Raw genomic sequence first — 15,905 nt, 5'->3', positions numbered from 1 at the left:
ACAAAGAGGAAGGAGGGGGGGTGGAGAAGCAAATGGGCGCTTCTCCTATGTGCCCTGACTGGGAATCGAACCTGGGTCCCTCTGCACGCCAGGCCGACGCTCTACCACTGAGCCAACCGGCCAGGGCCTTCTTCCAATTTCAACTGTTTATAGGTGAAGTAAACATTTTGTTGCCATGCAGAAGACCATTATTTTGTAGCAAAAAGTATTAGTTGTAAATTTTATGGCTTCTAAATTAACTTTGATGTAAGGAGTTAGGCAGAAATCTAAGTTTCCACCCCAGGTAGCTACTGAACTGTTCCAATACCATTTACTGAATAATCCACCTGATCTGACATACCTCCTCTATAATACATTAAACTCTCTTAATACATATTCTTGTATTTGGTCTAATTCTCTCCATGTTCAATCAATCTATTATTCTTTTTTTTTAAACCTCTTTTTAAAAAATTTATTCATTTTAAAGAAGACAGAGAGAGAGAGATAGAGAAGGGGGTGAGGAGCATGAAGCATCAACTCCCATATGTGCCTTGACTGAGCAAGCCCAGGGTTTTGAACCGGCGACCTCAGTGTTCCAGGTTGATGCTCGATCCACTGCACCACCACAGGTCAGACCAATTCTTCTTTTCTAATATTTTACTATTATTCTATCTCTCCAAATATTCAAGTCATCCTTTCATTTCCCTTAGTATTTAAAGTTTTTTTCATATAAATCTTACACATTTTTTGCCAAGTTTATTCCTATTATTTTATCCTTTTTGTGGCTCTTATAAGTAGTAGTTTTTATCCCATTACATTTTCAAATTAGCTGTTATTTGAACTACTGTATGCTTATGAAGTTTCCCATGTTTCTTATATTGGATGCAAATAGTGAGATTAGAAAAATACTACATCAACTACATTAAAAAATGCTTAGAAGCAAACACAGAAGAAAATGTATCAGATTCCTAAGACTGGTTTTACAGACCTAATGAAATAGAAAATATTTATGAAGTTTAAAGTACAATGCTAATTAGAATGACAATTCTAACTCACTTGCAAAAAAGTGAAGGTAGTCCTTCCCACCATCTTTCCATGCAGCCCTAACACTACACATCAATGTCCTAGCTGATGCCCTCAAGAGCACCCACAATGCCAAAAAGAGAGGCAAACTCCAGGTTCTTATTAGGACATGTCCCAAAGTCATTGCCCGGTTTCCAACTGTGATGATGAAGCATGGTTACATTGGCAAATTTGACATCACAGATGACCACAGGGCTGGGGAAATTGCTGTGAAACCCATGGCAAGTTAAACAAGTGTACAGTGGTCAGCCCCATTTGATATGTAACTCCCAAGATTTAGAAAAATTACTGCAGAACAACATGCTTCCAGTTTGGTTTCACTGTACTAAGAATCCCAGTGGGCAGCTAGAGGAGAACACAGAGGGAACATCCTGGATGCAAATAAAACACCTCAATGTACAAAATAAACCCCAAAACCTGAAGGCAAATATTTGGGAAATCAATATTCTCATCCATAAAAAAATGATCTGAGAAACAAAAGATATCTATTCGAGATCTGACACTAACTTGTTACCAGATCACTAATGAAGAACATTTGATTTTTAAGGCTATAATGAGGAGGGGTATTCTGTAAGGCAGTGGTCCCCAACCCCCGGACCGGTACCAGTCCGCAGAGAAAGAATAAATAACTTACATTATTTCCGTTTTATTTATATTTAAGTCTGAACAATGTTTTATTTTTTTTTAAATGACCAGATTCCCTCTGTTACATCTAAGACTCACTCTTGATGCTTGTCTTGGTCACGTGATACATTTCTCTGTCCCACCCTAAAGGCCGGTCCGTGAAAATATTTTCTGATATTAAACCGGTCCGTGGCCCAAAAAAGGTTGGGGACCACTGCTGTAAGGGACAAAATATAGTAGGAGTAACAGATCAACAATTCTAAAATGTTTTATTCATAAACATATATGCAATTTCATGTGCTTTATTTTTATTTTCAAATAAGAATCCTTAAAACTTTAAAGGCCACAATGTTTACTAAATGATAACTACAAGCAATATCTCTATCTTCGGGACTTCATACCAGGGCCCATAAGATCAAAAGATAAAAAGGAAGCTTTTTACTCATTAAAGACTTTTTTCAATAACTTTTCTGATTAAACAGATAAGGCTAAATAAGATAAATTAGAAAAACAAATCCACATGCATGTCTAAAGATAAAACAAAACCTAACCTGTGGTATAAAGACATATTCATTGCGTTCAAGAGTTGTGTCATCATCATGGCTATATCTTGGTATCTTCCTGTCTGTCTCATTTCCTTTTCCCTCTTCCTCCTTTGACATACTTGTGCCCTTACTAACTCATGCTTATCTACTTGGTTCCCTAGGCCTTTCCCTGACTCAGGAGATTGGATTTTCTATTCATCAAACTTATTCCTGTTTATATGATAAATAAGTACGATCAAGAATACACTAAAAATATAAAATATTGCCTACAACAAAAATTAATGGTCCTAAGAAAAAGACCTGAAGAAAAATATACTTATTTTTATAGTACATACTTTTAAAGGATTCATTTACTTCCACCATTTTACATACACAGCAACTAACATCAAACAGAACCAGGCAAACTAAGAATTATCTTTCCTCCATCAGAAAAGTTGTCTATATAATCTCTAAGTCATTTTATTTATAAAAACTGAGCATACAATCAAAGTATTAGTTCCCTTGTCTAAAAATAGAATAGAGATAAAGGAAAATAAGATTGGACTTGTACTCTATGATTTCAGTGTACTCAGGAGAAAAGGTACACGGTTCAGAGATGCACGGTGGGGGACAGAGGGTAGACTACCCTCACAATCTTCACCTTTGCCTTTATCTATTTAACAAATCTTAATATTAGAAAATACAGCCCTGGTCAGATACTAAGTTGGTTAGAGCATTGTCCCAAAGCACTGAGGTTGCCAGTTCGATCCCCAGTCAGGGCACATACAGAACAAATGTTCCTGTCTCTCTCCTGCTCTCCCCTTTCTCTCTCTAAAATCAATAAAATAAACATTAAAAAAAATTTTAATACACAAATTCTTTACTTCATAGAAATGAGATACTGTAGCCTAAGCTATCTTTATTTTCTAGTGGAGTGAGGGATTAGTAAAGCTAGTTCTTATTTGATTTAAAATAACATTATTATAAAGTTCCCACGGGGTGGGAAGAGAAAAATCTATCAATTTAACACGTGCTCCAAAGTCTCAGGTAACTGTTTTGACCACCCAAGATAATTAACTCCAAAGTGTTATATAAACAAAGCTATCAGAAACATTTAGTAAAAAACCGGTGGCACCTGACCAGGCAGTGGCGCAGTGGATAGAGCGTCGGACTGGGATGCTGAGGACCCAGGTTCAAGACCCCAAGGGCGCCAGCTTGAGTGTGGGCTCATCTGGTTTGAGCAAAAAGCTCACCAACTTGGACCCAAGGTCGCTGGCTCAAGCAAGGGGTTACTCAGTCTGCTGAAGGCCCACAGTCAAGGCACATATGAGAAAGCAATCAATGAACAACTAAGGTGTCACTGTGCAACGAAAAACTAATGATTGATGCTTCGCATCTCTCCTTTCCTGTCTGTCTGTCCCTGTCTCTGACTCTCTGTAAAAACAAACAAACAAACAAACAAACAAAAACTGGTGGCACTTTATAAAGCTAAAGTTGCTTTTGAAGAATAAAGGTATTGAAGATAAATGTTCATAAAACACAAGTATCAGTGTTTGAAGAGTAATGAAATGGAAACACAGAAGTTACAAAAGTAGAGCAATCACCTACAATTAGTAAAGCTTCAACAAAGAATCTCAGGTGACACTACGTCCAAAAGTGAAGAGGTTAATATTATCCTCCTATAGTAGTCTAATAACTATGAAAAAAAAGTCCTAGATTCATCATGATTATACTGTTCAGAATGCCTGGCAGTTTCCATACTCTTTAATTTCCTTTCTTGACCATGTTGATCTGCCTGTTCTTTCCTGCTTCTTCCCAACTTTCTTTACAACAGCAATCTGTTTACTGTTCCTGCCTCCACTTCCTGTCCCACCTTCAAGTCAACAATTCTTCAGGCAATACAGTATGGTTTTACATCATACCAACAATTAAAAATAACTTCCCAAGATCATCAATAAACTTGTTAATTCCAAATTCACTTTTCAATTACATTCACTGAAGGTTTTAGCACTGTTTACCAGTCTTGGAAGTGTATTCTCTTCCTTTGGCTTCTGCATTGCTACATTTTTCTAACTACCAACAGTGTTGGTGGTATCCTGATGAACATACAGCTGCCTTCCTAACTACACCTTCAGAGCTTAGTTCAGATGTCAATTTCTGTGTAAAGTCTTTCCTGATCCAAAACAAGGTCAGGGGTGTCTCAAACATGGTCCCACAGTATCATGCTCTATCAAAGCACTTAACATTCTTTCTAATACGGCATTTTCCTTATCTGCCCAGCTAACCCGTATATTATCTGAAGCAGGTATTATACCAGGGGTCCCCAAACGGCCCGCGGCCGCATGCAGCCCCCGGAGGTCATTTATCTGGCCCCCGTCGCACTTCTGGAAGGGGCACCTCTTTCATTGGTGGTCAGTGAGAGGAGCACATTGACCATCTCATTAGCCAAAAGCAGGCCCATAATTCCCATTGAAATACTGGTCAGTTTGTTGATTTAAATTTACTTGTTCTTTATTTTAAATATTGTATTTGTTCCCGTTTGGTTTTTTTACTTTAAAATAAGATACGTGTAGTGTGCACAGGGACTTGTTCAGTTTTTTTTTTATAGTCCGGCCCTCCAACGATCTGAGGAACAGCGAACTGGCCCCCTGTGTAAAAAGTTTCGGGATCCCTGTATTATACCCTTTCCTCTCCATTGTGTTTCTAACACTTAGAATAGTGTCTGTTGTGTTGAATGAATGAGTAGTGGGTTCTCTATCATTAGTTACAAGTGCAAGTAAATATCAACTGCAAATCTCCAGTCATGGCTTTCAGTTCTTATTGGCTGAGATTGTTAAACAAAACCACAGGCACTAAGAAAGTTAAGAGGGATACTGGTAAGCAGGTAGCTTCAGTACTCAAATTACATTTAAGATTTAAACTAAGGAGGAGCTGGATCTAGTAGATCAAGAAGTGAAAGAATGAGGAGTAAGGAAACCTTAAATAACCTGAGTCAAATTATTTGGATCTAAGTATTAGCTCACAGACATTTTAACTGTAATATCTATATCAATGCCAACTGGCAAAAAGGATCTGTTACAGAAAGAAAACAAAATGGTCAAAATAGGAATTTAATGCATTTTTATAATACTCAAGGTAGGGTTGCTGAAAGATTTGAAAGAATATCTTAACACATTTGAAAGATAAAACTGAAACCCAATGAGATTAAATAATAATAACAAGACAGTTATAATTATTGTAAAATTAAGTTGTATCTTAGATATCTTCAAATATCTTAAGAGGCAAATTCCAAGCAACTAAACACTTCTATGCCACAAATATAATCTTCCTCTGGTTATTAATAAAGTAAGCCTTCATAGGAAGATTGTTTATTAAGTCTACAACTTCTTTACTAGACACACTAAAGTAAACCACCTAAAGTTAACAGATTTTAAGAGGAATATTTTCACTTAAGAGGAACATCAATTAATCAGTCCTAGTATCTGCTCCAACTCTGTCACTATATTTAAGAAATCTCCATTAGGGTGGATCTGTATAAGTGGGAATCACCTGTTATGAAGAATTCTGATAGAAGGAGACTTGTTTTAGGGTGGTGAACACACAATACAATGTACAGATGATGTGTTGTGGAAATGTGCACCTGAAACCTGTACGATCTTGTTAACCAGTGTCACCCAAAAAATAAGGAAAAAAAAAAAAATCCTGAAAGCTCCCTAGTGAGACATTAGACATATTTTGTAAGTGTTCTGGATTGTATTTTAAAAACTTAGTTTTAAACCTATTTTAATTTGGATGAAGAATAATTTTACTCACTCCACTGCCCTACCTATCACACAATTCTCCCTTGGTGGTAAAATAAACTCAGAAAAGGTTGAGATGTGTAATGACAACTTGCCTAACTTCCACTTTAAAAAACGAAGGGGAGAAGGAAGCTAGTACAGGGTGCGCTCTTTCTTTTCCTTTCCTTATCCTCAGTATTTTAATAGTTGACTGCTTTATACAACCCCAGGCTCCCAGACCTTCCTTTGTTTAAGTAATTAAAGTGATTGACCCTCTGAAATAGTCAGTGCTAGCCTTAAACTACCAGATACTCACCGAGTTAGGGTAGTTCAAGTAGCAGATCTGACAAGGCATATCCTGTGCTGATGACCTTGTATTCATCTGACGAGTTCGAGACTTTTTACTTGGATTAATTACATGACACTCAGCAAAGAGCTTCTCCAGGTTTCCATCAAAGTACCTGCATTATTTAAACAGAAAGGATGAGAGCCCAGCAATAGCACACTGTTAGAGCTCTCCAAAACCTGATTTTCTATAGGGAAAAGCAATGAACTAAATTAGAATAAACCAAGATCAAATTATAACCTTTTTTTTTTTTTTTTTTTTGGCTCAGAGGAAATGAGTTGTGTGGCTACAAATTGTAGCAAATGGAAGTATATAAGTATGAAAGCAGATTGAATTTTTGTTGCTAGTTTGATATTTTTTATTTCGCTTTTTACCTGGGAAGTTAAGCTGTTAGTATTTTAACAGTACAACTAAAAGTTAAGGATGAGCCCTGGCCAAATGGCTCTGTTGGTTAGAGTATCATCCCAATATATAAAGGTTGTGGGTTTGATACCTGGTCAGGGCACATACAGGAATGAATAGATATTTCTGTCTCTCCCTCCTTTTCTTTCTCTCACTCAAATCAATCAATAAAAAAATTTAAAAAATATACCTAAAGATGAAAGTTATATATACTATCGCTAGTGGTACCTTATGAGGAGGAATAACACTATTTTAAAAGGCTAGGCTATATTTTTTACAAATAAATTAATTTAATTACTAATTTTAGTTATAGCAGTTCAAATATATTAGCAAGTAAACCATCAAGCACACCTGCCCCACAAATCATTTAAAAAATGAAAACATTACATGACTCTCACTTTATAAAACAGACTTGCTTTCTAAATATTTTGAAATACTTTTAGATTTATTAGGAAAGGGGAAGAGAAAATATCAATTATATCTTAAAATGTTTATCTAGTCTATATATTACCTTTTCATAAAACATGTATTTAAATATACAGAAGTAATTCACTATTTAAGATATCAAGAAATATGACATACCACATACTACCTCCAGAGTCTCAACTAAACTGAAAATGGCTTGACAGAAGATAGTGGTAAATACTTAGCACAATTATTTTCCACTAAACCATCTGAGACATGGTCCCTGTTCTCTTTGGATATCTTAATATTCTAAAAGGAAAGCAGTAAGTAAAAAACAATCTTTTGATCTTTGAGTAAATTTAACCAGCAAACAGGTTAACATGGAATTTGGTCAATTATGTAAAGACCAGGTTTCAATAACTACAATGTTCTTTACAAAGTTCTCAAGTTAAAAAACAAAACAAAACAATACTCGAAAGAGATTTCCAATATTTTTAGTAAAGCTTTTGTTCAGGCTTTGTGTCAAAGCACTTACTATACTTCCAAAAAATCATTACAATGAGAACTCTCCTAACACTAAAAAATACCTTTTTATGAATGTTCTTTGACTATCGTATGTTTCAATGAAATGATCAAGTTACCAATCAAGATGTCAACAGATTATAAAAGGGATACTAATAAATACAAAGTTAAAGTTGTCCCTGATGATTCAGCTAATCAAAATATATGAAGCAGAACATCAAATGCTTTCCTACAAATTTTATCTCTGAAGAAGCCTAAGATACTAGCTTTACCTAAATAGAAGGCATCTGTAACTAACACTAAATATAAATATGTAAACCAATTAAACACCTGTTTATAAAAAATATTCATGCTCATTAAGACAAACTTCTACCACCCAAAATCTGACTATACAAAATTGATGACTTCTGGCCCTGGCCGGTTAACTCAGCGGTAGAGCGTTGGCCTGGCGTGCGGGGGACCCGGGTTCGATTCCTGGCCAGGGCACATAGGAGAAGTGCCCATTTGCTTCTCCACCCCCCCCTTCCTCTCTGTCTCTCTCTTCCCCTCCCGCATCCAAGGCTCCATTGGAGCAAAGATGGCCCGGGCGCTGGGGATGGCTCTGTGGTCTCTGCCCCAGGCGCTAGAGTGGCTCTGGTCGCGGCAGAGCGATGCCCCAGAGGGGCAGAGCATCGCCCCCTGGTGGGCAGAGCGTCACCCCTGGTGGGCGTGCCAGGTGGATCCCGGTCGGGTGCATGCGGGAGTCTGTCTGACTGTCTCTCCCTGTTTCCAGCTTCAGAAAAATACAAAAAAAAAAAAAAAAAAAAATTGATGACTTCTAATACTTTGATGAGTATTGTAGAAAGCATTCTATGTATACACTGCAAAATAAACATGTACCTACAATTTCATAAAAATAATACTGTATTCCAAATCTATAACCTGCTTTCCTCTTTGTCAATAAACATAGGCCCACATTATTTTTTTTCACTGTTGCAAAATATTCCATAGTAGGTATGTACTATAATTTACTTAACCTTATACTGAGGGACATTCAGCTGTTCCATACACATAAACAATCCTAGATTAAAACACTGGCAAATCTGACTGGAAAATGTATCTAGATTTAACTTGCATTTCTTTATTAGTCAGGCTAAGTATGTTTCTATGAAGATCTTACTATTATTTTATGAGTTCGGTGTGTAAACAGGAAGGGTAACCCTTTATGTCATGGATTGCTTTCATCTTCAGTTTCCAACTTGCCCTGCAACCTTGTTTAATTGCCACATTTAATTTTTATGAAGGCAAATTACCTTGCAACCTGATGTGACTTCTGGATTTCATATCAAGCTTTAAACTGTCTCTATACCCAGAGATTATAAAAATACATCCATGATTTAGACCTTCCCTTTAAACTGTTTCTATTAAAACTGTTGATTCACATTAAAATTATTTTTGTGTGATAAGGAATAAAGCAGAGAATTACATTTCATTTTAATCCAAATGGCTAACCATTTTACTAAAAGGTGTTTCTTCTACCTTTGGGTCTCTGCTGAAACCTCACTTCCTCAAGTAAGTCTTCCTTGACAGTTCCTGCTGCACCAGCCCCACCACTCCAATTACATAAGGTTCCCTAGTGTTATGCCCTCTTGGTACTTTGTACTCCTGCCAACATCACATTACTAACTCTGTAATCACTATTTTATATATTCTCTGTTAGAATGCAAATCTCATGGGGACTATTTTATTGTTGTAATTCTGGTATGTAGAAGAATCGTACTGTAAGAATTTAATTTCTTTTTAAAAAGGAACAAGAGGCCTGGCCTGTGGTGACGCAGTGAATAAAGCGTGAACCTGAAATGCTACAGTCACTGGTTCAAAACCCTGGGCTTGCCTGATCAAGGCACATATGGGAGTGGATGCTTCCTGCTCCTCCCCCCTTCTCTCTACCCCTCTAAAATGATAGATAGATAGATAGATAGATAGATAGATAGATAGATAGATAGATCTGTCAAGTTAAAAAAGTCACAAGAGTTACTTCTTAAAGATAAACAATAGCAGTAAATCTGAATTCCTCTGCTTTAGGCACCTTTCTTGAAAACAGCATATACTGGAGTTATATAATAGCTTTTTAATCCACTCTAGAAGCTAACAAAGAAATTTGAAATGCTGCCCAGATAAATAGCATGGGAGAATCCACTCCCATTGCTAGGTATAAAAGGCCCAGAAATCTTTTTCCTCTATTAAATTAACTTCCATTTATTTTTATTTTTAAAATTTTATTTATTTATTTTATTTTTTACAGAGACAGAGAGTGAGTCAGAAGGATAGACAGGGACAGACAGGAACGGAAAGAGACGAGAAGCATCAATTATTAGTTTTTCATTGCACGTTGCAACACCTTAGTTGTTCATTGATTGCTTTCTCATTATGTGCCTTGACCTGGAGACTATAGCAGACCAAGTAACCCCTTGCTGGAGCCAGCGACCTTGGGTTCAAGCTGGTGAGCTTTTGCTCAAACCAGATGAGCCCAAGCTCAAGCTGGTGACCTCGGGGTCTTGAACCTGGGTCCTCTGTGTCCCAGTCCGACTCTCTATCCACTGAGACACAGAGGACCCAGGTTCGAAACCCCGAGGTCACCGGCTTGAGCGCAGGGTCACTGGCTTGAGCATGGGATCATGAACATGACCCCATGGTCACTGGCTTGAACCCAAGGTCGCTGGCTTGAGCAAGGGGTCACTCGCTCTGCTATAGTCTCCAGGTCAAGGCACATATGAGAAAGCAGTCAATGAACAACTAAGGTGCTGCAATGAAGAATTGATGCTTTTCAGCTCTCTCCCTTCCTATTTGTCCCTCTCTCTCTCTCTCAGTCTCAGTCACCTAATTATTTTTTTATTTATTACATGACTTGCCCAGAAATGACTCTACAATGGTTATATAAACATAACAAAATCAAAACTTAAACATATTTCTTAATTTGTCAACTTCAAATAATACACTGATTTTTCTTATATTAAATGACCCTATACTGAACCCTCAAGTTTTGAATGAAGCTTCCTGGATTTTTCGCCAGTTGATTATAAGTTCGTATAATTTTTTCACTAATTACATTATAAGTCAATATCTGCATCCCACAAAGCCCCGTCCCCGTTCTCCCATCAGTCCTCTCTATATTAACATAATCCATTTTCTTCTGGTGCCTGTTGTTACCGAAATTTATGGTCAAAATAATTTTCATTTTATAATTCAAATCCTTTTTCAATTGGCACATATGTACTGTATTTTTTGCTCCATAAGACTCACCCCCCCAAAAGTGGGGGGGGTGCTCATGCGTCTTATGAAGCAAATGTTCATTTTCTTTAGCTGCTGCGGGTTCCTGGACAACTAAAAAAGTATTTGAACATTAAAGTCTCTTCTCATTTGTTAATAACAGTGCTAATGGTTGTTAATACTGCTGTTGAGTTTACACTGTTGAAATATTATTGTGGTATATTTTATTAAATATTTTAACACAGCATTTGGTACAGAATTTTTTTTTTCTTATTTTCCTCCTTAAAACCCTAGGTGCGTCTTATGGAGCAAAAAATACGGTAGGTTTCTTTATTCATTCTTTAAGTTTTTAGTAATTTTAAAGGGTTTACTGTAGCATTTAACTTTCTCTTTTAAAATGCCATTCAGATCTTACCGCATGCCTCCATATATAAGATGCACCTTAATTTGGGGGCCCAAAATTTGATGGAGGGAAAGAAAAGGATTACATAGTTATTGAACTCAAGTTTTATTCATCATAAAATTCATACAACTCATCATCCATAAGAAAAAGTGGGAAATGCAAAAAAAACCACAACTATAATCACTGTATAAGATGCACCCAGTTTTTAGACCCCAAATTTTTCAGGGAAATGTGCATCTCATACATCAGGAAATACGGTAATTACTTCAAGATCCTTAATGTGCACTGCTTAACTGGTACCCAACCCAGTGTCTATTAACTTGTCTTCTGATTCTTTGTCCTTTTTCTGTCTTACCTGTTTCTATTATTCACAGTATCTGCTCTATTTCGTGCTGTTGCCAATGTGGCTTTAGGTTCTGCGAGATTATTACTTATCCCTTCATTCTGTTTTTAAGTACTGTGCACTTTCCCTCACATCGTATTCTATTGTTTTATCAGTTCATCTTGATTCCCTCGTCTCTTAATTAAAGTCTTCATTTAATTTTCTTAAGACCCTGGTCAGCAAACTGCGGCTCGCAAGCTACACGCGGCTCTTTGGCCCCTTGAGTGTGGCTCCTCCACAAAATACCACGTGTGGGCGGTAACTCGATAAGGAATGTACCTACCTATATAGTTTAAGTTTAAAAATTTTGGCTCTCAGCCCTGGCCGGTTGGCTGGCTCAGTGGTAGAGCATCGGCCTGGCGTGCAGGAGTCCCGGGTTCGATTCCCGGCAAGGGCACACAGGAGAAGCGCCCATCTGCTTCTCCACCCCTCCCCCTCTCCTTCCTCTCTGTCTCTCTCTTCCCCTCCTGCAGCCGAGGCTCCATTGGAGCAAAGATGGCCCGGGCGCTGGGAATGGCTCTGTGGCTTCTGCCTCAGGCGCTAGATGGCTCTGGATGCAACAGAGCAAAGCCCCAGAGGGGCAGAGCATCACTCCCTGGTGGGCATGCAGGGTGGATCCCGGACGGGCGCATGCGGGAGTCTGTCTGACTGCCTCCATTTCCTGCCTCCATTTCCAGCTTCGGAAAAATGCAACAACAAAATTGGCTCTCAAAAGAAATTTCAATCGTTGTATTGTTGATATTTGGCTCTGTTGAGTAATGAGTTTGTTGACTGCTGCTAGGAGAACAAAGAGGCCCTGGCTGTTTGGCTCAGTGGTCGAGTGTTGGCTCAGCGTGTGCATGCCCTGGGTTTGATTCCCCAGTCAGAGCACACAGGAGAAGCACCCATCTGCTTCCACAGCCGTGCCTCCACTTCTTGCTTCTCTCCCCCACCCCCACCCCCACCCCTGTAGGCATGGCTCGATAGGAGCGAGTTGGCCTCTGGCACTTAGAATGGCTCCATAACCTACACCTCAGGCACTAAAAAGAGCTCAGTTGCTGAGCAACCGAACAACACCACAGATGGGCAGAGTATCGCCCCCCTAGTGGGCTTGCTAGGTGGATCCCAGTCAGGGCGCATGTGGGATTCTGTCTCTGTCTCCCCTCCTATCACTGAGTTTAAAAAAAAAAAGTGAGAGAAAAAAGAAGCCCTCTCCCCATTCCCCTCATTATGATAGTTTTATTAAGGACTACTGGGCTCAAGAACGTGAGTGGATTCTTACCTTCCAATAATATACTGTTTACTTCCTCACTATTTGAAAGTTCTTTCAGCTGGCTGGCTTGCCTTGTGAAAAGTAGGCCAAAATGAAGAGACTCATTCAGTGTGAAGCACTACACTTCAGATACCTTGTTTAATGAGCTAACACATTCTCTCTGCTTTACTTACTTCGTATAGAGCTGCAAAACATAGCTGGGGACATTGCTTCCCTCCTTTCCTGCAGCCCTTGCCCATCCTTTCAAGAAAACCATATTGAGGACAATAAAAACAGAATGGCACTGTGAGCTTTCCTTCAATCTAGACACTCCTCAATGTGGGGAGATCACAGTAAGTTTCCCCACTCCATCAAAAAACCAAAAATGCTAAGCTAATTTAAAGTTATATAGTGGGCTTTTCTACCATGTGTTCATAGGTTATCAGAGTTCAATCCTCCTTGTAGGTCTTTAATGCTCCGATTACATATGACAAGTCAATAGGCTATTGCTATAAGCCTGAAAAAAAGCAAAAACACACATACGTACATGTAAAATTTTAAGAATATATTATACACTATAAATGTAAAACATGAAAATATAAACATTTACTTATAAGAAACCAAATAATTTTTTAACATAGAGATTTCATTCAACAATTGTAATTATAATGTATCTTAAATATCAAAGGTAATCATTTCAGGTGGCATTTTATAGGTACCAGATGACCAAAACAGTCACAATTATTCTATGCAGTGGTCCCTCATCCATTGCGGGGGTTAGGTTCCAGAACTCCCCACGATCGGCGAAAATCTGCAAAGTAGCGACCTTATACTTATTTTATTATTTATATATATTTTAAGGCTTAATAAACCCTCCCCACACTCTTATAAATCTTTCCCACACTTACTTTGCTTATTTTACTGCAAAAACAATTAAAATAACATATAAAAACACCCATATACCACAAAATCCCGCAATATAGTGAAAAACCCACAATATAAAATTAGATATATACAATTTAAAAATCCTCAATACAGTGAGACTGCAGAAAGTGAACCACGATATGGCGAGGGACAAACGTACATTAATTTTAGTGCTCTGACAAAGCACTAAAAGTGGTCTGTGACACCAACACCTCTTCTAGAAACTCCCATTTCAACTACTCTTTGGTCCCTGCTTCTAATGGTATAATTTTTTCCACTTTTAGCAAAGTATATGTAAGATAAAATCAAAGGAGCAAAGAAACACATTAAACAGATTTAATTTTAATTTTTTAAAATTTATTTATTTTTTACAGAGAGAGTGAGTCAGAGAGAGGGATAGACAGGGACGGAGAGAGATGAGAAGCATCAATCATTAGTTTTTTCATTGCGCGTTGCAACACCTTAGTTGTTCATTGATTGCTTTCTCATATGTGCCTTGACCGCGGGTCTTCTGCAGACCGAGTAACCCCTTGCTGGAGCCAGCAACCTTGGTTCAAGCTGGTGGGCTTTTGCTCAAACCAGATGAGCCTGCGCTCAAGCTGGCGACCTCAGGGTCTTGAACCTGGGACCTCTGCATCCCAGGCTGACGCTCTATCCACTGCGCCACCGCCTGGTCAGGCTAAACAGATTTAAATTATATGAGTAAGAACTGCCCTCATGCTTGACCAGATGGTGGCGCAGTGAACAGAGTATCAGACTGGGATGCAGAGGTCCCGGGGGGGGGGGGGGGGACGACACGACCTTAGAAACCCTGAGGTCGCCGGCTTGAGCAGGGGCTCATCTGACTTGAGTACGAGCTCACCAGTTTGAGTGTGAGGTCACTGGCTTGAGTGTGGGATCGTAGACATGACCACAGGGTCACACTGGCTTGAGCACAAAAGTCACTGGCTTGAGCAAGAGATCGTTTGCTCGGCTACAGCCCCTTCCCACACCCTGTCAAGGCACATATGAGAAAGCAATCAATGAACAACTAAGAAGATGCAATGAAGAACTGATGCTTCTTATCTCTCTCCCTTCCTGTCTGTCCCTATCTATCTTTCTCTCTCTGTGTCACACACAAAAAAGAACTGCCATCATATATATAAGAACACAAACAACAGGTAAGGCATGAAAATGAGTTTTAAAACAGCACAAAGGAGAACAAGAGAAGACAAAGTAGGAGAGGAGGCTTTCCCCAGTCTTTACACATAGACATTAGTTTCACAGCTTAAACCTCATTCTATAGAAAGAAGATAGTAGATATAGTTCAGTATGGCTGTATAGACAAGTTATTAAGAAATAATGATGTGGCTCTGACCAGTTGGCTCAGTGGTAGAGCGCTGGCCCAGTGTGTGGAAGTCCCAGGTTCAATTCTCAGTTAGGGCACACACACAGAAGTGGCCATCTCCTCCCCGCCTCCCTCTATCTTTCTCTTCTCCTCCCACAGCCATGGCTCAATTGGCTTCAAGCACATCAGCCCCAGGTGTTGAGGATGGCTCCATGGAACCTCCACATCAGGTGCTAAAAATAGCTTGGTTGTGAGTATGGCTCCAGATGGGTAAAGACTGGCCCCATACTGGGACTGCTGGGTGGATCCCTGTCGGGGCACATGAGGGAGTCTGTCTCTCTAGCTACCCTCCTCTCGCTTGGAAAAGAACAAAAAAAGAAATACTGATGTAAACAGTTATTTCTCTTGTGGAGAAAGACTAACTCAGAATTTAGAGCATTAATTTTCATTTATAATTCTTGTAAAACTATTACTGTTAAAACTATAATTGTATTACTTTGATAAAAATTTTAAAAGGGCTCCTGAAATAGAATGTAAATTTTCATACAAATTAAAAAGATTCACTGCATCCTTTGTGGTTTTTAAAGCTATTCTTTCAAAAGAACTGATATCATTATGTAAGATGACTGGTACACATATAAACTATAGAATTCCAGAGAAGTAAAACTAAGGATTCAAGGATAAAAATCTTTTTTTTCTAAGAAAAACTTTTGGCTTTCATTAAA

At 38.5% G+C, this 15,905-nt stretch overlaps 1 protein-coding gene across 2 annotated transcripts in view; it reads right to left on the bottom strand.

Moving 5' to 3' along the window:
• Positions 1-15,905, bottom strand: part of ARIH1 (ariadne RBR E3 ubiquitin protein ligase 1) — a 125,388-nt gene that overhangs the window by 40,981 nt on the left and 68,502 nt on the right. For both annotated transcript variants that reach the window (XM_066278063.1, XM_066278062.1), the window contains one exon: positions 6,306-6,450. In XM_066278063.1, coding sequence (XP_066134160.1) covers positions 6,306-6,450 — 145 coding nt within the window. The remainder of the gene's footprint in view (positions 1-6,305; positions 6,451-15,905) is intronic.

This window comes from Saccopteryx bilineata, chromosome 4 (assembly GCF_036850765.1).
Source record: "Saccopteryx bilineata isolate mSacBil1 chromosome 4, mSacBil1_pri_phased_curated, whole genome shotgun sequence".
NCBI lineage: Eukaryota > Metazoa > Chordata > Mammalia > Chiroptera > Emballonuridae > Saccopteryx > Saccopteryx bilineata.
Note: the sequence above shows the minus strand (reverse complement) of the source record. Positions and strands in the feature narration are given on the sequence as shown.